General features: G+C 39.7%; 1 protein-coding gene across 2 annotated transcripts in view; it reads left to right on the forward strand.

Annotated features, from left to right (window-relative positions):
• The window catches only part of PITPNM3 (PITPNM family member 3), a 47,005-nt gene that overhangs the window by 897 nt on the left and 22,084 nt on the right, over positions 1 to 24,024 (forward strand). For both annotated transcript variants that reach the window (XM_066563621.1, XM_066563620.1), the window contains exons 2-12: positions 7,611 to 7,706; positions 11,554 to 11,661; positions 12,871 to 12,947; positions 14,932 to 15,167; positions 16,171 to 16,360; positions 17,541 to 17,660; positions 18,308 to 18,489; positions 19,787 to 19,956; positions 21,467 to 21,637; positions 22,698 to 22,892; positions 23,663 to 23,811. In XM_066563621.1, the coding sequence (XP_066419718.1) occupies positions 7,611 to 7,706; positions 11,554 to 11,661; positions 12,871 to 12,947; positions 14,932 to 15,167; positions 16,171 to 16,360; positions 17,541 to 17,660; positions 18,308 to 18,489; positions 19,787 to 19,956; positions 21,467 to 21,637; positions 22,698 to 22,892; positions 23,663 to 23,811 (1,694 nt within the window). The remainder of the gene's footprint in view (positions 1 to 7,610; positions 7,707 to 11,553; positions 11,662 to 12,870; positions 12,948 to 14,931; positions 15,168 to 16,170; positions 16,361 to 17,540; positions 17,661 to 18,307; positions 18,490 to 19,786; positions 19,957 to 21,466; positions 21,638 to 22,697; positions 22,893 to 23,662; positions 23,812 to 24,024) is intronic.

A 24,024-nucleotide genomic window follows, 5' to 3' on the forward strand; every position in this document is an offset into this window, starting at 1 on the left:
TGATGCAGAAGTGGTTTTATTCTACGTTGCACACAGAACCCATTGCCGTTGCAGGTGAAGGCCCAGCTGCTATGACTGAATGGTCAGTATGTGACATTTCTGGTGTTTGGTGCCAGGCCTGGACACAGCTTGACAGCAGCATGACAGTATTAAAGCTAAACCCAAAAGGGTGGTTTTTTCCAGCACTGTTTATTTCTTTGCTCCCCCAAAATAAACATGGATTGGTGGCAGCCCAGAGATGTAACACTCAGAAACATGACAGCATTAATAATTTCAGAGGATGCAAATATAGGATTGAACTAAATGTTTTTTTTTCTGTCTTTGGAAGATGAAGAAGTAATAGAATAGGTGAAAAGTCTCATGTTTTTTTCTTTTTTTTTGGCATTAGCTTGCAGTTCTTTTAAGTTTGATAGGAAAATAAGAAGAGGGCATTGCTTTTTCTTTCTGCGATACATGAATAATGCAGCCTGCATACATACTTTGCATATTCAAGTACAATTTTGCACAGGAATTTTAAAACATAGTACTTGTCTTGGATGTGATTTCACTGAAAAAGTATGTATTTTGAAAGCTTTGTGATGGCAATACTTATTGCGAAGAAGAGACCATTCAGAAAGAAGGTCCGGAAGAAACTATCTGGTCTAGGCATAGGGAAAATGTGCTGCTTTTATAAATTGAGCTTACTGAGTTTACCAATGTGAGCTGCAATATGCACAAATATTAAAAAGTTGTTTTGCTTGTATATATGCTACCTTGCAGCCCCTGCTAGTGCTGTAGCCTTATCTCAAATAGAAAGGAAGATCAAAATTGTAGTGAAAATGTGCTGTTTGCTCACTGTTGAATGATAGATGTGCTTGTAAAAGGGTTTTAGACATGGTCCACACTTGACTCATTTGAGTAGCCAGATCTCACCTGGTGAACTCCAGACCCTAAGCACTTGAAGTCGTCCCTATGCAGAAATGCCTGGGCATTTGCAAGTGTAGATTGTAAAACCACATAAAGACAATTGTAGATCACCACCTGGCATGTCCCTGTGGGAGTGGTAGAGTATCTGCTTTCCAGCTCTGACTTCATTTTTAACAGAGCACAGTGACTCAAAATGCCAGAGCCTCCTCAGAAAGCCAGAATCTCTGCACTATGAAAGTAGATACTTTGCGATGTGTTGCAAGCAGTCCACCTACAGTCATTGCAGGAAAAGATTGGAGAATATTCATATCTTCTCTGGTTTTGGGGAGTCAGTTTGGAGGAGGTGATGACACTGCTGAGAGGGAGGGTGAAGTTAATTTCAGCTGTGGGGAAGCTGGCATCTGAAGCATCAAGAAACAGCTCTGGGAGATGTACAATGTTTACAGGAAAGTTTGATCTAGGATTTGAAGTCTGAACAGTCATGTTAAACCTCTTTTCTCTCTTCCTCCATCTCACTAGTAATCCTGTAAAGTGCAAGACTGCAAATGTCACTGGTACCTTAAAATAGGGGCTTTAAGACATGCATGGCTTAGTTTCTTGATTTGTTTTCTGTACTCAATATTCAAATACATGCCTATCCTTACCATCTGCTGCAGAACTGCCAGTGGAGGGATATAAACAGTAGACAGCCAGGGATTTTTCACTGTGAAGTTGCTGTGACATGAAAGACACTGAATGAGGAATGGGAGAGAGGAGATGGTTGTGTTGGCCACTTCTGACCACAGTGGCTATCAGTTAGGTCTTTCACTTCTTGACAAGAGAACCTGCAATCTTTGTGGACTTTTTTCTATCTGTAACTATGTCTGGCTTTGTCAGCTGTGTATTTTGACAAGAGCTTGACCTCTTGACTTGATCTTCCACTTTGTTTTTCCCCATCCCCTTTGGCATTTTATGTTCTCTCTACCCTCCCTCTCACCTCCCAGTGTTATTTTTTTTCCTCTTCTCCGTTAGCCTCACAGTTTTGTAGGCCTCCCACTCCATGCCCCTCCTCAGCCCCTTCTGCTGAGTGTGTTCCATTTCAGCTTCAATTGATTTTATTTCAGTTCCAGTCTCTGATGCAGATTCATTCTGTGATTTTGGATGAGGAGGCCTGCTATCAGTGATGGCATATATGGTCCATCTTTTTTGGTGGTCAGTGTGCAGGCAAGGACTTCTTCTGATCAGCATCTCCCTCTGTCTTGTATGAGATCCTGAGTTCTTAGGAGTGCCTCCAGTAGTTAAATTCACATACTTGTAATGTTCATCTTCCGTTTTACGATTTCCAAATAAGAAATAAAACATAAGTAGGAAATAATAGTGGGTGAAGTTGGCCTCCAGTAAGTCTTAACTTCATAGTCACTAGGTAACACTGTGTGGGTAGCTCAGTTAAATCACTTAATGGATAGGCAAGAAGCATGAAACCAGCAAAACAGAAGGAAATATTTTTATGCAACCACAGTTGGTAGCAATAGCAAAGGTCATTCCTCCTACCCAGCATCTCTATCCAAATGGAAAAATGACTTGTGCTTTTAAATTTTATTAGGACAACTGCCCCTGAATTCAAAATAGTGTGCTTCTAAAACAAGTTTTGACAGGTGGAAATTTTTTACTCTGTGTAATAGAGTCTATTTTTTAATTTTTTTTAATTGAGGTTAATTCAGTCCTCAATATTTGACTTTGTAAAAGACTGAGTTTCCAGTAGCTATGAGAACACTGTGTGCTGTTTCATCTCTACCGAGGTGTGATGATAGTAGTCAGGAGTGCTTTCTTTATCATTGCCTGTCTTCTGGCATGTGCTTGTGTCTGGGCTTGATTGGAAACTGGAAAATGTTACCAAGCAAAAGATGTGGAAAAAGGCTGGGCCTCCTGCAAAGTTTGAAATCTGTGATAATATGACAGTGAAGTAAATAATACTGAATTCATTTCACAGCAAAGCCCAGTGCTGTAATTGCATCCAGTGGAAACTGCAGCTCTTACCCCAGTCTGCTTGAATGCATTTTCCTGGCAAGTCTGGTGTGAGCACACCTGAGCTGGGATGGCCTCTGGAACCAGCCTGTGATGCTGCCACTACACAAGGGGCTGGTATGGCTGGCATTTGGGTCATCCTGCTTACTTTCCGTCTGTCCTGCTTGCCCGACGAGGTAGCGGGTGACACATGCACTGGTAAGGAGAAGAGGCAGATGCTGGAGTGACTCCTAGGCTGATGCTTCTAGACTGACCCTACTGTGCTGGTACTCTGCCCTCACAAGTATGTTTCAGGGATGAAATCAACGTACTCTCATTCCCAAAGAGTATGTGCTAGTCCTGCCCATGAAGTGCTACTGTAAACAGTGATGTGATGACTCCAGTAATGGGGGTTTTTTTCGGTTTCAGTAAGAATTTTTAAAAGCTATTTCAAAATTAGGGGAAGGCAGAACCAGTGAAGAAAGGTAACATGGCTGTGGTTTCGCAGCAGGGCTAGGCTTACTTCCTGCTGCATTTGAAAATTAATTTTCTGCCTGTTAGATCCAGTAGCAGATTCAATCCCTGTGCCTTGGTAAGGTGTGCTAAGAGGACATCATTTCCACAGGAAAATGTTCCTTCCTTTTCCCAGAAGATATTCTTGTGCTCTCACATGTTTCACCTCTAGGTGTATGCCACCTAAGGACCTGGGGCCCGTACTGTATGGTGTTGCTTTGTGCTGTCAGAATTGATGCCAGTTACTGGAATGGAAATGGAAAGTAGATGCCTTTTCTTTCTCCTGACATGGTGTGTATTTTAAATACTATCTTTCTTAACAGGTAATATTGACAGGTAATATTGAAGCAGCATTTTTGGTACTGGTAGCAGAACATGTGCATACTGTTGAGTGACAATGGTGAGCTGTTTTGTCTTAGGATGCTTGGGACTTCTACGATTAGTGTGTTTTGGACACTGGGCCTTCCAAAGGATATGGGAAAGTGATTAAAGTTGGGAATCAACAGCATTAGGTATTCAGTTTTCAGAGGAAAACCTTTGCTTTTTAAACTTTATCAGAGCCTCTTCAGCCTTACTTCACTTCTTACCTGTTTTTCTGTTTCCATTTCCTTAGTCCTGAGAGTGTTGGCTAAAGACCAGTAGGGTCACTTTCATTCCTCTTGTGTTTTTCTTTTGTTTTCTCTCTTTTAGAATCACCCTCATATCACATGTAATGAAGCATGCTCATGCAATGCTTTATTGTAATATCATTGCCAGCTTGTAAAAAAAAAGAGACACCTTTGGAAAGAATTTGGGTATATGCCTCCTGACCTGAGGAAGCTAGAGCTGATTCTTCTCTTATATATATTTTTCAACTGCTGGTGATTTCTTATGGAGCTATGGAAGAACGAGCCTTGCTGGTGTTTGTGGGTGAAAGTAGAATTGGCATTTTCCATGACTGTTCCGCTCCTTTGGTCTATTTGTGGAACATATCGGAGATTGCATCATTTTAGTGGGTTGTTCCTTCTCTGGATGGACAGTATTAGAAGCTGCTGGTATGTGAGTGGGAACTTTTTCTTCTGCTGTTTGCTGGAATTACGTACACTCACTAAACACCAAGGATTAAATTTGTCTTGCATCTGAATTAGGATGACGTGTACAGAGGTGCAGTCTGACTTGCCTTCAACCGAAGTGTGACTGTTGCATAACAGAACATGGAACTATTTCTGTAGAAATTTTTAGTCAAATAAGATCCTGGCTGTTTTGCTGCTTATCACAAGAGGTTGCAGCCGATTATCATCTGTGGCTCTTCCCCTTATGGAAGCTGTTATGCAGGATAGATTTCAGTTGTGATCCTTACTTATACATAGTAGGGGTAAGGAAATCAACATCTAACATGCATCACAGCACCTCCATCAGTCACCAGGTCACTCATGCAGCAAAGTACCAGTGAAATTCCAGCTGTTCTTTGTTGAAGAAAAAAAGACTTTTTTTTTTTTTTTTTCCTGAGGAAAATCCATGATTCTATTCTTAATTACAATTACTTAGGTTAGTGCTAGCCTAACTAGAGCATTGAGCTTCTGTTCATAGTTCTGCAACAATGGCTCTGCTGTTGTATTCTCCCTTGCTTTTACTGTGCCTCTGTGCTCAGGGCAAGCCCCTGCCAGCTCCCTCTACGACAGGTGACTGTCACAACTTGCAGTCCTGTGCAGAGAGAACAGGTTAGATAGGAAACTTTCCTTCCGCTTCTTGTAGAAGAAAAGCACCTGTGCATTTCTGTGGGCTCTCCTTCCACCTCTGGGAAATGTTACTCTTATATCCTACTATCCCTCTGTCCCCACAAGCCTCCCCGACAGCTTTGTGGGGAACCACTGTATGTGCTTCCAGTTCAACTATTGTGACTCACAAATTGGTCATGTAGTGTTCAAGGCATTTCTCCATGCTTTCCCCTTCTTCAATCAGAAATTGTGATACTGAACAACTGAAATGAAATGGAAGTTGCTACCCGGGTGCAAAAGCTTCTGAAATCTGGCTGCTAAGAGTCAGCTGACTGATCTGATAAAGGGTAGGTTCACTGCTGTAGAAGCATAAAGTCATTACCGAGGAGCTCACCTGTGCTCTGAAGTAGGGCTGGTCTTTTCATTCTCTGAAACAAAATTATAAAATAAGATATGCAGCAGTTGACAGTGTAAATCAAATCAGTGAGTCCGGGAAATGCCAGTGTCTAATAAAATCAAGAAATGTTAATAGAGTCCTCTGAAGGTTAGCCTAATGCTAATCTGCTGGCACAAAAGAAAGCAGACTCAATAGGACCAATGTATTAGGGCAATGCAATGCAGTCCAGCCAGCAAATCAATCTAGATGTGGAGAGCTGTGAGCTTTACGCATATTTGTGCTGCTGACTGTGGTTATGTTTAAGCTGCTTCTAAATCTAGAAGCGTTCCCAGTGCAATATAATAAAACTTATGCTCCCAAGATCTTTTCTCATAGCCAGAATTTATGCCTGGATATTTGTCACACTTTTCCCTGCCCTCCCTTCACATTCTACATCAAACTCCAAGGTCCCTGGAACCATGGGCTTTTTTTGTGGGGTGAGTATTATTATTGATTTTCAGCCAGGCTAGTGGCAGTTCTTCTCCAGGGAATTGCTGTTTGCTTTGGAGTACCTTTGAAGTTTTTACAATTTTTTATTTTTATAGCCTCCTCCCTCCTTTTGTTCTTCCTCCCTCCCTTGCTCCCTCCCTTGCTCCCTCCCTCTTTCGGTCCAACCCTCCATTCATCACTCTGGTATTTTGTGGTGCTTCCCACCTTGTGCTTTTGGAATTTTGGAATGCCTTCTGTTCCAAGCATTGACCCCATGCAGATTTTTTTTCATTTGAAGTTCAGAATAGTGTTCTTTCTACCACTATTTTGATGACTGTAGTGGTGCATTTTAGGATAGATATGTATCTGAATGGAGGGGCTCCAGTAGCTGCCAGATATCACTGGACACATTCCCAATACATGCTGTACTCTTGTAATGAATACTGACTCCTTAATAGCCATTCAAAAAAAACCTATCAAAATGGTATCAATTGACTATTATTTTTACTTACTTCTTAATAACCAATTTTTTAACCCTATTAAAATGCTATTAATTGATTATTGTTTTTACTCACGTCTTGGCCAGCTAAAATCTGCTGCTTCTTACCACCCTTCACTTATATTTCTGATTAATTCAGCTATAGGTGGAGTAAATGAAGAACAAAAGGCTGTGACCTAGTGGCATGTTTTCTCCAGAATAATACAGAAGGATGCATCCTCTGTTTGAGTTGCTCTTTTACTGCTGAGAGAAGAAGAATGCTTTTGTGGCCAGGGGCTCAGGATATTAGAATCAGGTCTGATGTCATCATTTGCGGAAATGAATAAAACGAAGGACACTATTCTGGTGGGTAATGAGTGTCCTTTCTACAATAGTGTTGTTAGGGGTATGGTGGATTTGATCCCTGCTTCTCCACTGATTGTGGGGAGACTTTGTTGTTAATATAAGGAATATATTTCACTGCTTCTTTCTAGTGTTGGGTTGCTTAGATGTAAGGAGAATTCAGATACCTAGACAAATCTGGCTTACTTACTACAAATTAGTTTGAATATGATAATCCATGAGGACCATCTAAGCTGTCATGACTATATCTGTTACTGTACCTATTGTAATGTGGTTTTGCCTTCCTATCTTCAAATGGCAAGCTTCAAGTGAAAGCCCCAGGCCCCAGCACAGCAGAGCTCTGATGAAACCAGTTCAGTGAGTGAGAATTTAGTAGCTTGTCTGCAAATCTGTGAGCCAAATAAGATGGCACTTATTTTAGGAGTCAAATTGAATTTAAGTGGGAGCTACTGTCGTGTCCTGGGGAAATGCTGCTTTGTGTCTTAGAAACAATGTGCAATCTGAGTGTTGGAATGGAACAGTCAGATGAATTCAACAGAAAAGAATTTATCTTTTGAGATCACTGCATTAGCTGAATGCAGGCATATCTTTAACACAAACTTGTTTTAATCACTTTCATTAAGTGGAAGTATTTTTTTGCCATCCTGAGAGCTCTGGCTGGCTGACAGTTGAGATTAAAGTGTGCCTGATGATCATCCTCCTGAGGCACCTACACAAACTGGTCATTAATGTGTTGGGTCAGGGTCTTTTCTGGAGCAGAGGTGGGCATTCCCTTGTGTTAATGTGGGTCTCCTTGTATTTTCAGCTGGCCCATGCCGATTTGGTGGTGCTCAGCGGCACGTGCAGAGTGTTCTCAGAGACTCTGTAGAGAGCTCCGATGATGAATTCTTTGATGCGCGGGGTGAGTACACATTTTTGTCCTCCCCTCCCCATTTTTTTCCCCCAATTTTACAACAACTAACTAAACTCCTTCATGGGTGAACTGACAGCATTGTCCTCATCAGACAAAACCTCCCATCAATTCTATCCGGGATTTGTGCATGGACCTGAATTTACCGGAGTTTGTTGAGGTGCTGGGGTGGATGAGTGAGCTGCCCTGAGCTGAGTCTGGAATCAGAAGCAGCAAAACACCACCAGTGCAGAGCTCATGGGGTCTGACCCTGGTCCTTCCCAGCTCAGACGGTGTATGAGGTTACAATGGGAGTGTTCTTGTTCATAGTTCCTAATGAAGGCCATCAGTGTCCATGTTACTGATGGCCAGCTTTAAAGACCAATGTCTTAGGTTTTCCACTCTATCAAAACTTTTTCTGGAGGGACTGGGATCTCTGCTCCTTCAAAGAGCAGTATTTGAATGCTTGCAGATTTCATCACAGGATGTTCTGACTTGGAAGGGACCCACAAGGATCATTGAGCCCAGCTCCTAAGTGAATAGCCCATATGGGGATCAAACCTGTGACTATGGCACTGTGCTCTAACCAGCTGAGGTACCTGCAGCACTCCCTACGTCATCTGGGAGGCCCTGAATCTTGACATGGTTGGTTGCATGCCAAGTTTTGTTCTGAAGTGGGAGAAGAATCTGAAGGTTGGGTGCATACACAAACTCCCACCTCCAGTGGGAGGCTGGAGCTCTGGTTTTGGTTCTGTTTCCAGGAACCAAAATTTACACTCTTCTGACACATTTCACTTGTCTTTTTCTGAAAGAGCTTTCCTTAAATACCTAAGTTTTAATGTCAAAAGTAGTCTATGTAGTCTGAAATGCTTGTAATGACAGTCACTATAGTTTTTATAATGAAATAAAAAGTCACTATGTAAAGATAATGAACAACATCTGTTGCTGTGTTGTTAATCCCCTAATAACAGACTTTTAGTGAGAGATAATAATACGTGATAAATTGCTTCTGTGGATCAAAATTAAATGTGCATGGGATACATCTAAGCATGAAGAGAATGAGAGATGGTGATCTTTTCCCACTGGGTATTCAGTGAGAATAGGATACCCAAATTGTTTAAGCTGCATTTAAATCTTAAGCTTTAATGAATGGAAGAGTTGGAAATAGAAAATAAATATACCCTATGCTGATCTTCCTCCACATGCCTTTGTGCTTTGCAATGTTCTACCATGTGCTTAAAATAGCTGTCTTGATGATTTCAGCAATGTTTCCAAATTCCGCGTGAAGCTGCAGTTGTAACTTTGAGCACCAAATCATACTTGAGTTTTTTTCTCCATAAAGAGAACTAAAATGATGATGTTTCAGACATTCTAGATGGCATAGTTTTCTTTGGTGTGAATAGATCAAAAGTCTGACTAGATTCTGTCTTTGGGAGTATGATCACTTACTGTGCTTGATGGAATATTCTTTTGAATCATCAAGATCCATTGTTCAGTAGTGCTTTGAAGGTCAGTTTGGTGCCTGCATTTTTGAACCTGGCAAGATATGCATTGTAGGCTGAATTTGCTGGACCTAGTCCATATTGAGTTAACACAAGTATTTCCAAGTTTAGATTACTTGATAGTTAGCTTGCAAAAATGCTCTTCAGATTAAGTTTTCTTTAGATAGATTTTTATTTCTTCATATCCTGTCATTGGTCACCAGAGAAATATCAGCAACTCCCTCTCTATGGCCCACCTTGAAGAAGTTGCAGACTGCGATGAGGTCTCCCCTCAGTCTTCTCCAAACTGAACAAACCAAGGGACCTCAATTGTTCCTCATAAATCTTGGTCTTGAGGCCATTCAGCATCTTGGTTGTCCTCCTCTGGATGCTCTCTAGTAGCTTTAGATCTTGTATTATGGCACCCAAAACTAAACACAAGACTCCATGTGAGGTTGCGCCAGAGCAGAGCGGGGCAGTCACCTTCCTTCAGCTGGCTAGGGTGCTGTGCCTGATGCACCCCAGGACACTGTTGGCCTTTCTAGTTGCCATGATGCACCATTGACTCATATTCAATTTGCCATTAACCTAAACCCTCAGATCTCTTTCCCCATGGCTTGTCTTTAGCTCCCTCCCCCACAGTTTGTAGGTCTAACCAGGATTACCTCATCCCAGGTGCACAATCCAGCACTTGCGCGTGTTAAATTTCATATGGCTGGTGATTGCCCAGCTCTGTGGTCTATTCGTATCTCTCTGCAAGGCTTCACTACCCTTGAGGCAGTATAGGTCCTCCTAATTTAGTATCATCTCTGCTTTCTCCTGACCAGCCTTTCAGAAATAAAGTGTTTAAGCGTCAGGAAACTAAATGTACACAGAAGCATAAATACTAGCAAAAGAGGGAGAAGGCGTTTCTACACTCAGAAGCTCTCTTGGTGATAAGGGAACTTGTGTCTTTGGTAGAGGAAAACATATGTGTGGGCTGAAGTAATTGGCATTATCAGTAGATTAAATTTAGCACCAAAGAAACAAGAGGAGTTTGTGCTGGAGTGAGAGAGACCTGTCCAGGACAGAGACTGTGGCTTTCACCTCCTAAAAATGAGGTGGCTTGATACCCTTTTTCTGTCTCCAGCATAAAATTTTCTGCAGTGTTTCTTACCTATATTCCTCACCCATTCTCTGTAATTTTTACAGAGTGCTTCATCAATGTTTGATATTCTTGCAGCTGCAAAGTGCAGCTGGAGTTGAGTACTATGGGATTTCTTCATGGGAGAATTTGGAAGCTATCCCACATCTACCCATCTGTAATTTGTACTTCATAGACAGGCTGAAGTAGGAAACAGTGGGCACTGCAGTAGGCACCATTAAAACATAACATTAGTGAGCTGCTTTTGTATTCTGAAAAACAGCTGGGGTCAAATCTCAGTTTCTCAAACAAAGAAGTTTCTGGCTGGCTGCCTTGTAAACAGAGAATCAAGCACCTGTGTTTGAGATGAAACAGCTGTACATGTTTTGACTGTTGATTCATCTGTCATGGCTAACTACTTAATTCAGTAAAATCCATATGGAGAGGGAGAAGTAATATTTTACTGTTTTATATTGCCTGGCTTTCCTTTGTTTCTTGCTTTCCATGTGACATGCCATAAGTTAGGCAGGAATTTTACAGTGTCAACATGTAAAATTATATTTGATGCAGGAAACTACCTTATAATTTAACTGCAACATACCTCTGATCACAGAAGATGAAAGTTACAGCTGAATACATCATCACAAAATTGTCAGAATATGAAATTCCATGGTTGACTAACATTTTTTTCCTCAGATTTGAAAAGCTGCTCAGAGAAGCCTGCACATTCCCATTTGGCTGTTTTATCAGACTTCAACAGCAGACAGGCAAACACCCCTATACCAATCTCCCCACATGCCTGCCCCACAGCCTTTAAGCTGAAAAAAAAGTCTTCCATAACAGCTCTCTCATTTGTTTTCAGTTCTTTTCACTGGTCTTCGTGCCTGCTGCACACACCTGGCAGTGTTCTTCTAATAAACAAAGTTTAATAAAAACACCCCAAAACCCGCCAACTACTCTAACATTCAAAGTGATTATTATTGACTTTGTTTTGCAGTGGCTGCTCAAGAGAGAAAAGATTCAGACAGTCCTCTCTTTTCCATGTTTTTCCTGCACATAATCTGTGAAGCGTATAGGATTGCTAAAAAGCATATGAGTAGGCAAGAAGCTTTCCTGGATAGTCCTGCATAACCTGTTACATGTTCCCATTAGGGGTTCTAATGAGTGTTTATTTCTCTCTTGGTTACTAGTTCTCACCCTGTCTTTTTTCTCTTTTTTGTCACAGCAGTTTATTCTGTTCTTTTTCCTCTTACAGAAGAGATGGTGGAAGGAAAAAATGCTATTCTCATAGGCATGAGCCAGTGGAACTCAAATGACCTTGTTGAGCAGATAGAAACAATTGGGAAGCTTGAAGAAAATCAAGGTAATGTTTAGGTTGTGTTACATAAAGCTTAAGAGTTAACAAAAACATCTGACTACTGAAGCAGTTCACAGTGAAATGTCAGTTCTTTATTCCTGCAGCTCTGTTCATAAGCACATTGTCACTAGGTGCCAACTCCTTCCCTTTTGGAAATCATACTTTTTTCCATCTCGCCTGGTCTTTTAACTGGAATTGTGGAGCATTTTGAGTTGAGATCCGCAACACAAACACACAGCTAAATCCTGTGTGTTTTTCTTCTCCTGTGCTCTGTAGTAGTAATTTATGAGATCTGGTGGCATGTGTATGTGTAAGACTCATTCAATGAAGAAACTGTGGAATTTAACACAGGAACTATCTCATGCTGTGATTTTCAGAGCAGGATTGGACTCAGTGATGCATGCCATTATTTTCCTATAAACAGTGCAGTCTGCAAAACTGCATCTGCAGTATATTTACAGTATTCTTTCTCATTTGTTAATAGAAAGCATATGTCACAGCCTTCATGTGAACATATTTCTCATGACAGATTTGTCATTATGAAGGGCTAGCAATAGTGAAGCAGATGGCAAGAAACAGCATAACTTCTCATGAGAGCATGATAATGGAAATAGCAGTTTTCTTTTGGGACTATCACCCCTTTATGCTTTGTAGCCAACACAAGTTCTCTTTTTCTTTTTTTTCCCCCTCTAAATCTCTCCCTAATTAGCATGGCAAAATATTAGGGATATTTGAAATGGTCTGTGTAATAAAAAAAAAACAGAGGACCTGTCTTGATTCTTAGTATGGGTTCAAACTTTACCTCATGATCTCAGAAGTTTAGGAGTGGTCATATGAATTGTCTTCTAGATTCAGGGTACAAACTTTTTTTTTTTGGTCATGTATCAAACCCATGCCTTTCATGCCTGCTTTAGGATGTTGAATCACTCAGTGTTTTTCCTTTCACCTGGCTTTCTTCTTGTGGTGATCTTGAGATCTGATGTGCTCCACCTGAAGAGGCAGGGCAACAAGTTACTTCAGGCAAAGCTAGAGATGCAGAACTTGCTTAGTGTCTCTGAATCACTGGTGAACGTGTTTTGTTCTGTTTGTCGACAGGGTTTCCTGTGAACAGAACTTTCTGTCTTGAAATCAGAAATGGGCCTTACCTCCACAGATGTCTGTAAAAGATGTAACAGACAAATATTTATATGACTAATATGTCTCTTTTCCTTTCAGGTGAATTATATAGAACCTCTTTAAGAAAACAAAGGTTCCCTGCACAAGGCAGTATTGAAATACATGAGGACAATGAGGTGAGATTGTTTCCTAAAACAAGTTGATTTTCAAGGAGTAGACATGTGGAAATACTCTCATATTGTGTTATGTAACCTAAAACTCATCTGATGCCTTAGTGTGTTTTTCCCTTGTTTAGTAGGTGCACATGTACTCACTGAAAGTCGTCACAAGATTTTTAGACATTGCATACTTACATGGAAATAGGACTCAGTTTTCTGAAGAAAAATTGTTATGTCTGCTTAGTACTTGACTGGAAATGCAGGTTTTGTGAAGCAGATTCAGCAGCAGTCGTGAATTTGATAGTAACAGAATTGCCTTTATTTAGAAGCAGGAAAGAATCTCAACGAGTGGTCCTTCCAGAAAACTGATTAAGGTCCTCTGTCCACACATAGGACAGGTAATGGAAATATCTACCTTACCATTTTTGAAGAACTCAGTCCCACAACCCCCATAAAATGATGACAGTCATTGATTGACTGCAGTCAGTCAGTCCTTGAGCACCTGTCTAAGTCATGGCTGAGCTACTCCTGAGAGACAAATTAATTTTATTCTCTTTGAGTCTTCCTGTAAAAGATACCAGTTAAATTCAGCTGAGAGACTTCTCATACCATTGACTTCAGCAATATTGACCCACTTGATTTTTTTCTTTTTGAAGCTTTCAGTTTCATCAGCTCCTCAGCGGTGGTGCTTATTTACAAGCAGACATTGTCCATGGAAGGAACTATACTTAGCTTTTAAAGGGAATTAAATTTCTCTTCTGAAAACTGGAATGAAACCTTACGGAGAAGGCAATTGTAAATCAGTGCATGGAAAAGTGGAACCTGAAAAATGCTTACATGATTCTCCTGTATTTAAGCAGTTACAAGTCAGGTCAGCAAAAAGCCTTCAGAATTAGTACTTCTACTGGATACTAAAATTCATGGGCTGAACAGAGACAGTGGAATAACCTACAATTCTCTCATTTTCGGCCATTTCTCTGTCACCATAATACAAGTGCTAAAGTTATCAATTTCCTTTCATTCCAGAACTTAAGAATAAACTGTCCAGAACATTGCCTGATTCTGAGTAAATCACCCAATCTAGCATTAAATGATCCTTAGTCAAAAAACATTACTGTTATTTTTACAGTGTGTTCATATTTGGTCAGGAACTAGAAATCTTCAGGAATCCTGTCATCCAAAGTGAAGAAGAAAATAGCAGTCAAGATTTAACAACAAAAAAATCTAACCTTTTCATGTATTACTGAGTTCTTGGAGTGCACGTGAATATCAAGGGGTAAAGAGGAAAAAAAAGGTGAAATTGTGAGACATTCAAAATGCTTTTCTGGTTTCAAGCAGGAAACATGTTGGTTATCTACAAAACATGCTGATTATTGTCTGTGTATGCGTCTATTCACATATTCATAAATTTGTTTGTGAATTTTATGGATATCAGCAATAATGCATTTTTTTTACTTTTTCAGGAAGTGTCTTTCATTTTAATAGGAAGCTACCAGTCTCAAAAGCCTGAGATAACTGCATCATCTGCTTTTGCTGAATGTTTTCATTGATAGAGGAATTTGTCTTTTTTGGACTTGTGATGATTTGAATGAGAACCTTGCCAGTAAATTAAGCAATCACTAGGATACCTAGACAGATAATAGCTTATGCTGCCTGTGGAGTTTGGAATTTTTTCTCCAATCTCAGAGTATTTAAAGTAACTTCTGATGTACACAAAGCTGTCTTAATCTTTGTTGATCTGAAACCTACATCTGTGCTGCACAGAGTTTGTGTCAGAGCATAGTGGGCTCTGCATGATTCAGACATACTTGAATTAAATGGAGCACAGGACATGCGCACATGCACACACATGCCCCCACCCACTCCAGTGAAAGCAAATATCAAAAAATTATCACGATGGGGGTGGCAGAAAAAAAAAAATCACTGCTAATGTTGACACCAGGTAAACTAACAAAGTCTGTAAAAATGCCTCCTCCTTTCCTATTTCGTGTTTTTCTCACAGGAAGGAGTTCAACACCAGAACTGCAAAACTCATGTGTTAATTTTGATCCTACATGGGGGGAACATATTAGACACTGGAAGTGGGGACCACAGCAGCAAGCTGGCAGACATCAACACCTTCAGTTCTGTGTTTGAGAAAGTGACCCGAGCCCATTTCCCTGCCTCTTTGGGCCACATCTTAATGAGACTTGTTCCCTGCCCAGCAATTTGTTCAGCAGCTTTCTCTCTTGTTTCCAGGTAAGTTGATTTGCATTCCCAGTGTTGGTTATGCATTGTGGTTTTGAATGGTTTTCTGTGATCTATATATTTCAAAATGAAATTTTGTGATTCATTCTTAATCTTCTGCTGACTGGAAGACTTGCAGCGATCTTTCATCCTTTTCAAAGTGGATTAATTTGTTTTAAAATAAATTTTTATTGGATGTATCCACTTCAGAAGTGGCTCTTCCTCAGCTGCTTTTTCAGTCTTGAAATTCAGTCATTGAATGAGAGAATATTTTGAAGTAACCTTACTTTCCATGACATAAGTATTTTAAATGGCACGATAGAGAAAGATGAAAGAAACACATACTCCTGCATCAATTCTTCTACAAGTGCAAACCAGGATTAACTGCTGAACTCTGGTGAGGGGAGAAGAGAATCAGATTTTCTTGGTTTCTGTTTTTCTAAGCAAAGAGTTGCTTCTCTTGGTTTTGTCTGGGGCTTCCTTAAGTGATACTTGCTTTTAGAGTATTTTTATTTCAGTATAGTGCCCAGGGTTACATTTGAAGCTCATGATTTCAGATCGTGTGCAGCTTTGTTTCATCTTTTTGAAAACATTGGACACTGGGAAAAATGTCTTAATATGCTTTTGAACAATACACCTGACATTGTGTTCTCGGAAACTATTCCATTGTGATGGTTGGATTCTGCTCTCTGGTGCAGTGAGTTATTATATGGGGGGGAAGCAAAAGCTGAAATGTAATCATGTCATTGCCATTTAAAATTATGTCTAGTTGTATGTAGAACAATTGCATCAAGTGCGTTGAACTACAGAAATGCCTTCTAGTGTGATCCCATTCACCTGAAGCAGTAATGCTTGGGTTTTTTTAAGGAATTGAATTCTCTGAAAAAATGATCCTTGCTGTGTTTTCTTATTGTGAACTGCAGTAGCCCAACCCATTTCTGTTAGTAATTTCTCATTCTCTAATGCTGTGCGCTGCCTCTTGCAGTTTCCCTGATGATAACATGTCCTTTTCTAGCCTAAATCCCTACAGCTATGATGAGAGCTGTCTCAGCAGCAGTGAAGACCACATCCCACTGGCTGCCTTGCCTTTGCTGGCTGTTTCATCTCCTCAGTACCAGGATGCAGTTGCCATGGTGATCAGTAGAGCCAATCAAGTTTATAATGAGTTTCTCAAATCTACTGATGGGGCTGGTTTTAATGGACAGGTAGGACTATTTTCTCTTACATCAAAGTAAAATTTCTTCAGAGCAAGGCTGTTTGGTTTTATGCCATTTTGTTGAGGGGTTTGAGTTATGAGTGTGGGACACTACAAATACGATGAATGAATGTTAGCATGGGATCATATACACAAAATGCCTTCTCTGTGTCCAGCACAAGACAGGCACTTTTGGAATCCTGTGCATTATCTCACATGGATTTACATAGAAATATGATATTGATACCCTATGTGAGTTACTGATATTATTTTGTAATGGGGCCATCTACAATGGCCAGAAACATGCACTTCTTTTAAGTACAGTGACCTCCACACTTCAGAAAAAGAAAGGAAATACATTTAATATAGAGTACGGTGTGAACTTTGGAGGGAAGCATGTGTCTTATTACACAAATTCTTTTCCATGGCACTAATAAGATTATGCTGTGATATATCAGTATTTTTAGACTATAATTTGGTTGTAAGCCATTTTTACTGTGCACAGTAAACTGTTCTTGGTTCAAGCATAAAACCAGCCCAGCTGCAGTGACAGAGCATTATGAAAGGTAAAATTATGTAAAGAAGAATGATACCAGTTACAAAAATAATATGAAAACTTTCTCAATAGAACTTTAGTGTTATATTTTTCCTTGGCAAAGCTACAAAAAAGTTTCTCTCTTGTGGTTTACAAATAATATATTGTACTTACTGGTTGACCTCTCTATGTTCCACAGAATGTTCACCATCAGCTACCAGCACAATTAAAATGCAAGTGACTTCTCTGTGCTCTCTAAAGTGCTTTGCTTTCTTCCTTAGATAAGCCCTGTACTGACTGAATATCATATATCCTGGCATGCACCCTATTTGGATCTTTCCTATAATATTTTTGTCTCTTCTATCAATTTGCATTCCAAGTTCATTAGATCAGAGATTGCCTTTTTTGATTTTATATTGTATGTGGAACAAATTGACTCCCACTCATCAAAATAGTTCCTGGCACAGATATTCTTTGCATAGGGCATATTTCTGGTGATAAAAGAAAGTAGAAAAAGGTAGCTGCAATATAAACCAAAGTGTAGAAACCAGTAACAAGGGGAAGAAGTAAGATAGAAACTCTTCTGCAGTACTGTGATGCTTTTTGTCTCTTTTGAAAACACTTGCTACATCTTAAAAAAAAATCTTTTTTTCAGGTGTGTCTTATAGGTGACTGCATTGGAGGAATTTTGGGCTTTGATGCCATCTGCTATAATTCTAATACAGCTTACGAGAGTCGGAACAGTAGCAGGAGAGGAAGCATCAACAGCATCCAGGTGAAAAGAAAAAAATACACAGAGCTGAAACCCCATAGATGCATTCCATGGAGGAAATCAGCTTCATATAAACCAGAAGAAATTTAAGGAGTTGGTAAATTACCATGATAGAATGGGATTCTACCCATGTATCAAACTTCCTCTCATGAGGATGCTATAGACTGCTATGAGGTCTCCCCTCAGTCCCCTTTTCTCCAGCCTGAACAAGCCATGAAACCTCAACTGTTTCCTTATATGGCTTCCCCTCCAGACCCTTCACCATCTTTATAGCCCTCTTTCAGACACCATCTAATAGCTTTTTTATCTTTCTTGTTATTGTGGTGCCCAAAACTGCACACAGGACTCAAAGTGTGGCCACACCAGAGCATAGTAGGACAGTCACCTTCCCTGAACTGGCTAGCAATGCTGTGCCTGATGCACTTCAAGATGCAGTTGGTCCTCCTGGATGCCAGGGCACACTGTTGAGTTGTATTCAACTTGCTATTGACCACAACCTCCAAGGTGCCTTTCTGTGTGGCTGCTCTCCAGCCTCTCGTTCCCCAGTTGGATTAAGTGAGATCATATGTATAAATGCAGGCATTTCATATAAGCTCTTTGTATTTTGTTATCTGTCTAAATCTTCCCTTTGCTCTGTTAATTTTCTGAAGGATAATCCACTCTTAGCAGAGGACTCCAGTCTGGGTGACAGCAAACACCTGAGCAAAAGCAATATTGACATCTCGGGAATCCTGGAGGATGAGAAGCAAAGGCCACAGCTGCCTCGGAAACAGAGTGACTCATCCACTTATGAGTGTGATACCATAAGCCAGCATCATGCCTTCCTGTCCAGGTAACCAGTGCCTGATGACTGAGTCAGAGAAGTGGGCTTGCCATTGAAAGGAACCTGTGAGCAGCAGAGCATAGAGGCATTGTTATTGTTTGTGGTATGTTTCTGGAGGTTTGCTTAAAGTTCTTGTCTCTCCCTCAAAGAAAACTATGGATTTAGTGGGTCTAGTATGAACATACTCACATCTGGAGAGTTTTTTATTTGATCTTTATTCAGTTGTGAGGTTTTTGAACATGCAAAAATGAATGCACAAAGTTCTATTTTTTCAGTACAGCCCACTCAAAACAAGATGAGTGAATACTTGATAATTGTAAATTTCTGTTACCTATTTCTTTCTAACAATCCCTCTGACTTCACTTTCAGGACTTTTATTATTCTCTAGTGAGATGATTGCTTTAGTGCTCCCGTTGATCTATAAGCTATTCAGATCAGCTTTAAAACAACAACAGAAAAAAAGCCCTGCATAAACATTTGGCTTAAATGAGGAGGGAACTGGGGGGAGAAGTTAACTTAGTTTTCCTTTATCCTAAAAAACCTTTGATATACATGGGATGGGAACATAACCATTCCCTTTGTCTCATTGTTCCTGCTGGTTCTAAGCTATTTGATTTTTTACTTACCTGAACTATTCAGGCTTTTGTTTCCTCTATCTATCTTCCTATTTCCTGTATTTCATTGTGAGCGATGCAGAGGAGCTAGACTTACTGTGTGTTGAAGTTTCAGTTCTGCTCAAGTTGAGTATAGTGCAGACTTACTACTGTGCTTTACTTCAAGTCTGCATTTTTCTTAGTAGCAGGTTAAGGTAATTCTATAGTCTTGCTGTGATGGAATGTCCTTTGCTTTGTTTTCTTTGACTATTCTGCATTTATTTTGAAACCATTACATTTTCTGGATATCAATGTGTTGTAGATTGTTTTTCCTCTGAGACAGAATGGTTGTTTTTCTCTTGTCTGCAACTGAAAACTTGAAGATTTGTTTGGTCAGTCACTTTTAGGAACTTTTATAGGAGAAATACAGTGTTATATTTAAAACAGTAAACTTAAATATTCATGGTCCTTGCAAAACTTTACCAAGTATTGTGTAGAATAATTGCAGGAAACTCTTGCATTGTTGAAGGCAGTAAATTTACTGAATAGCCACACTGAAAATCATGGCTGCTATACTGCAGTATCATTTTACAATTTTAAGGCTTGGATCTAAATGCCATTTGCTAGAACTTTCTAAGTATCTTGTTTTGGTACTGTTCTTTTTTTCTGAATGCCCTCTTTATTATTTTTGATTCAATATTTTATTTGTTCAGCATCCACTCAAGCGTGTTGAAAGATGGTGCAGAACTTCCTCCTGTGGATTCCAGTTTCTCAGAAGTAAACCTGGGCCGATTTGAATTTGAGGTGTCTGATTTCTTCCTTTTTGGATCACCGCTTGGTTTGGTGCTGGCCATGAGGAGCACAGTTCTGCCTGGTCTGGATGGTAAGTTCTTGGGGTTAAAATACAAGATGCATAAAGACCTTTGTAAACAAAGAGGCTCACACAACAAGGAGGAAAACAAAGGAGCCTAGTTAAAGTCAGGGACTGAGGTAATTTTCTTCCTTTAAGAGATGGTAATGTTAATGTAGGTAGGTACTGAGGTGATGAGGATTGCTCTAGGGAGGTCACTGCTCACTTAAAAAAGTGTATCTTAAGTTCTGCTGTTAATTATATACCCAGTGTCATATATCATGAAGCTCACACTTCACCAAGGATGAGTCCTTGAAAACAATACCAAAAAATAACATCTCTTCTTGGTTCAGCATTACCTCTTGTTCATGTCTGGCTTCGCGGGTGGGTTTGGCCCTTGGGTGTGTTGCTTGTGAGCCATTCTTCCTCTCTAGTTACAGAGCCTACTGATCAGACACGTAGAGGATTTTTTAAATTTTATTTCTAAAGCATCTGGAATTTTTAAGTTTTTCAGTTAAAAGATTACTTTACTTTTCATTATTCAGCACATGCTTTGTCTCTTTGCATGGTATGAGCTTTTCGTAGTGCAGCATCTTTATAGGAAATGATGCATTCAGTTATTAACAGGTGAGGGAGAAAATCTGTTGTAATAATGAGAAGAGACAACAACTCAGAGCTCCAAGGTTTTTTTTTTCCTAGCCAGTCCTTTCCACAGTCTCTGCTCTGTTACCCTCTGGGCACTTTGAAAGGAAAATTTCATGTTAATTACTAGGATTTTAAACTATTTTCTTCAAATTAGCTCTCACTTCCATTCTTCCTTGAATATTCTGCAAAGGAATATGCTTTGAAAGCAGCTCAACTGATGGGCATTTCAAACACATTCTGAGGTGAGCAGTGTCTACTTGAAGCATAATTAGTCTTTAGAGGTGCATATGATAAAAGAATCCCATTTTAAAGTGATAATTGTGACACTGTTGAGAGGAAAACAGACAAATTTAAATCTATCATGCAGACAGTTGGAAATTAGTTGAGAAGAGTAAGGTGCCCTCTTTACTGAAATAAATGGTAGAAAGCTACCTGAAAATGTGACAAGTAAAATTCAGATGTATTTATTTGTTTTGTTAGAATTAGTTTTTATAATATAAGGGAAGGTTCTGCTATCCCCTAGGTTTAAGTCCTCGGGATGACAAAAGCCCATCAGATTGTTTTGCTGGTATATATTTGAAGTGCTGAGCATCACAGCTATAATGCTCAATAATGTATTTACAGGATTTTAAAATTCTTTTTCATTTCTCACTTCCTTCTGTTTCTCTTCTGCTGCTCTTTACATTTCATATGTGCCTGCATTTCAGATTGTGATGTCTCTTTAAACTCCTGTGCAGTGAAGTGTTCTTTACATATGAAATAGGAAACAATTCAATTTGGCCAGCTGTGTGCTAATCTGGAGTTTGCAGAAGACCCTGTTAACTGTGTTTCTGCACAAACTCTTTGAAATTTGTAAAGCAGCAATACTGGCCTCTTTTTCTCTGTCTTGTTCTCCAAGTATGCCAGGTCCGACCAGCCTGCAGCCAAGTTTACAGCTTCTTTCACTCTGCTGACCCCTCTGCCTGCAGACTTGAACCATTGTTGGAGAAAAGATTCCATCTTCTTCCTCCATTCAGTGTCCCACGGTACCAGAGATACCCACTAGGGGATGGAAGATCTCACCAGTTAGGTATAGTGCCTGTTTTCATAGCTCTCAGTCCTGTTGTTCTCTTAAATGTTCTCTCCTTATACAGCTCAAGAGAATTTGAAATAGCAATGTGCCAGCATGCTAAAAACAAACTCTGGGACTGAGTAGCACAGACATACTTAGCAAGTGTGGAACCAAAAATTACTAAGGAAAATTTTTCTTATGCATGAGGTTTGTGATACTAGTTGTGTTAAAGAGGAGTTTGAAGGCGATACCACTGTTCTAGTTGAAGTATCACTTGGAAAATTCCATGTCCTTGACTACCATTTTAAACAATTTATTTTTTCAATTAGTTGGCCTTTGCCTAGATCTTCATATGTTGTTTCTTTTGGTCACTTATGGTTGGTTTGTTGTAGATATCTACTAGGACAAATCAGACTACTGAGCAGTCTTGATTGCATTTCTCCTGGGTGGATTACTAAGCAATAGTTATGTTGGTAATAAAGATTTGAATCCAGGAAAAGAAAACCAAAGAGAAATGGATTGATTTCTGGGGAAGAAAGAGGAAGGGGTGGATGAGCAAGGTGCTAGTAGAAGGAATTGTGCTTTTTTGGCTTAATAGAAAATTAGGTAAAATCATATAGGCATGAAGTATCTTTGACTTGTCACGTTACACAGAAAAGAACATTTTGCTCATGTCAGAAAGAGGACCAGAGAAGTATCACAGACTCCCAGGACTATGTAGTTTTCAGAAAATTACTTTAAAATGAGTAGGGTTGAGTGTGAACTAAAGTAGCATCCCAGCATCACTACCCAGTTTGGAAGATCCTGGCCAAAAGCACCCAGCTGCCATTGCACGTTCATGGCAGTAGGGTGTGTGCTTTCTCCATGCAGTCATGCTGTGTCGTGCTATTCACACTCTGAAGGAGGAAGTTTCATCCATGGGCATTAAATGAGATATTATTCAGGAAAACGTTCATTAGCCCTGTATTTAAAAATAAATGAATAAATAAGGAAATAAGATATACACAGATGCAAAAGTTTCAAAACCATGGTGTGCATCCTTTTTTTTTATTGTTATTTTCACTTTTGTAACCTGCAGGTGATGCTCTCCACAATCACAGTGGTCTGTTCCTTGAGAATAGCTCTTTGAACATACCTTTCTCTCAGGAGAGTCCTGGATCTCCAAATACATCTGATCAACCACAAGGGAAAACAAGAAAGTTGAGCTTGGCCAGCACAAACAGTGAAAACTCTGGGTCAACTGAAAGCTTGCCATCAGCATGCCTCACCAACAGTGAGTGAAGTGCCCTGTGCTATTGGATGTGGCAACAGCCTTTCCCTTTGCATTGTTTCTGTGAAAAAGTTGATTATGAAAAGAAAATATATCTACTTGGAATTTGGGGAGAATGAGAATAGCCCAAGTTTCTGCAATTTTACATAACACAAGTTATCTTTCTTTTCTGTTTGTAATTAGATAGATAAAGTAATAGAAAATAAGTCAGTTTTATATTATGGTGTTATTCACAAATAGCCACAGGAGTTTCATAGTAACAGGGGTTTATGATCATGTTCTAGGCATGAAGCAGCATAGGCAAATAAGATTTGTTACTCATAATTAGAAGTGCTATAAATCAGTATATTGTCCTGCTATGGACTATAGTCATATGTGTGTACATATATATGTCTGTATGTATGTATCTCTCTTTCTCTCAATACTTGCATCACTGTTCAGGAGGCATTTGCAATTCTTACCCTATAACATGATTATAAAAGTAATAATCTTTCACTGTACATTTTCCATGGACTAGAAAGCAGTGGGGATCATGCTGAGGTGATTTCTGCTTCCCAAAACTTGGACCCAGAAGAACTCTTTAGATGTTAGGCAGTTAAGGTGATGATGCAGTCAGTAAAAACTGTACTTTTGTGAATGATAGATATTTAACGGACTTAAAATATCAAGATTAAGAAAGCAGAAGACGTGATTCCATTATCTAGCTTAAAATGAAGACAGCAAGAAATTTATTGATATAAAAATGTTATGCTATTTTGTTTCATTTTTTGTAGTTACTGCAAAGTGGTGGGGAACAAAACGAATAGATTATGCCTTGTATTGCCCAGATGTGCTGACAGCCTTTCCAACGGTGGCCCTGCCACACCTCTTTCATGCCAGCTACTGGGAATCAACAGATGTTGTGGCCTTCATCTTAAGACAGGTAACTGATCTTTTTTTTTTCTCTCTGCAACAGATAACCTTGTGCTTGTTAATTGCATTTCCCAAGGGTCAGTCTTTAAATCTTTTGGTCAGTTAGGTGGCTAAGTGTGGATGCATCACATACAAGTGCATTTAGGAGTGACAGATCTGGATTTGTTGGAGAGGTAAAGGGGACAGTGAGCCCACCATTAGCACTGCTGACTTTGTGACCAGT

This window comes from Molothrus aeneus, chromosome 20, assembly GCF_037042795.1.
Source record: "Molothrus aeneus isolate 106 chromosome 20, BPBGC_Maene_1.0, whole genome shotgun sequence".
Classification (NCBI taxonomy): Eukaryota; Metazoa; Chordata; class Aves; order Passeriformes; family Icteridae; genus Molothrus; species Molothrus aeneus.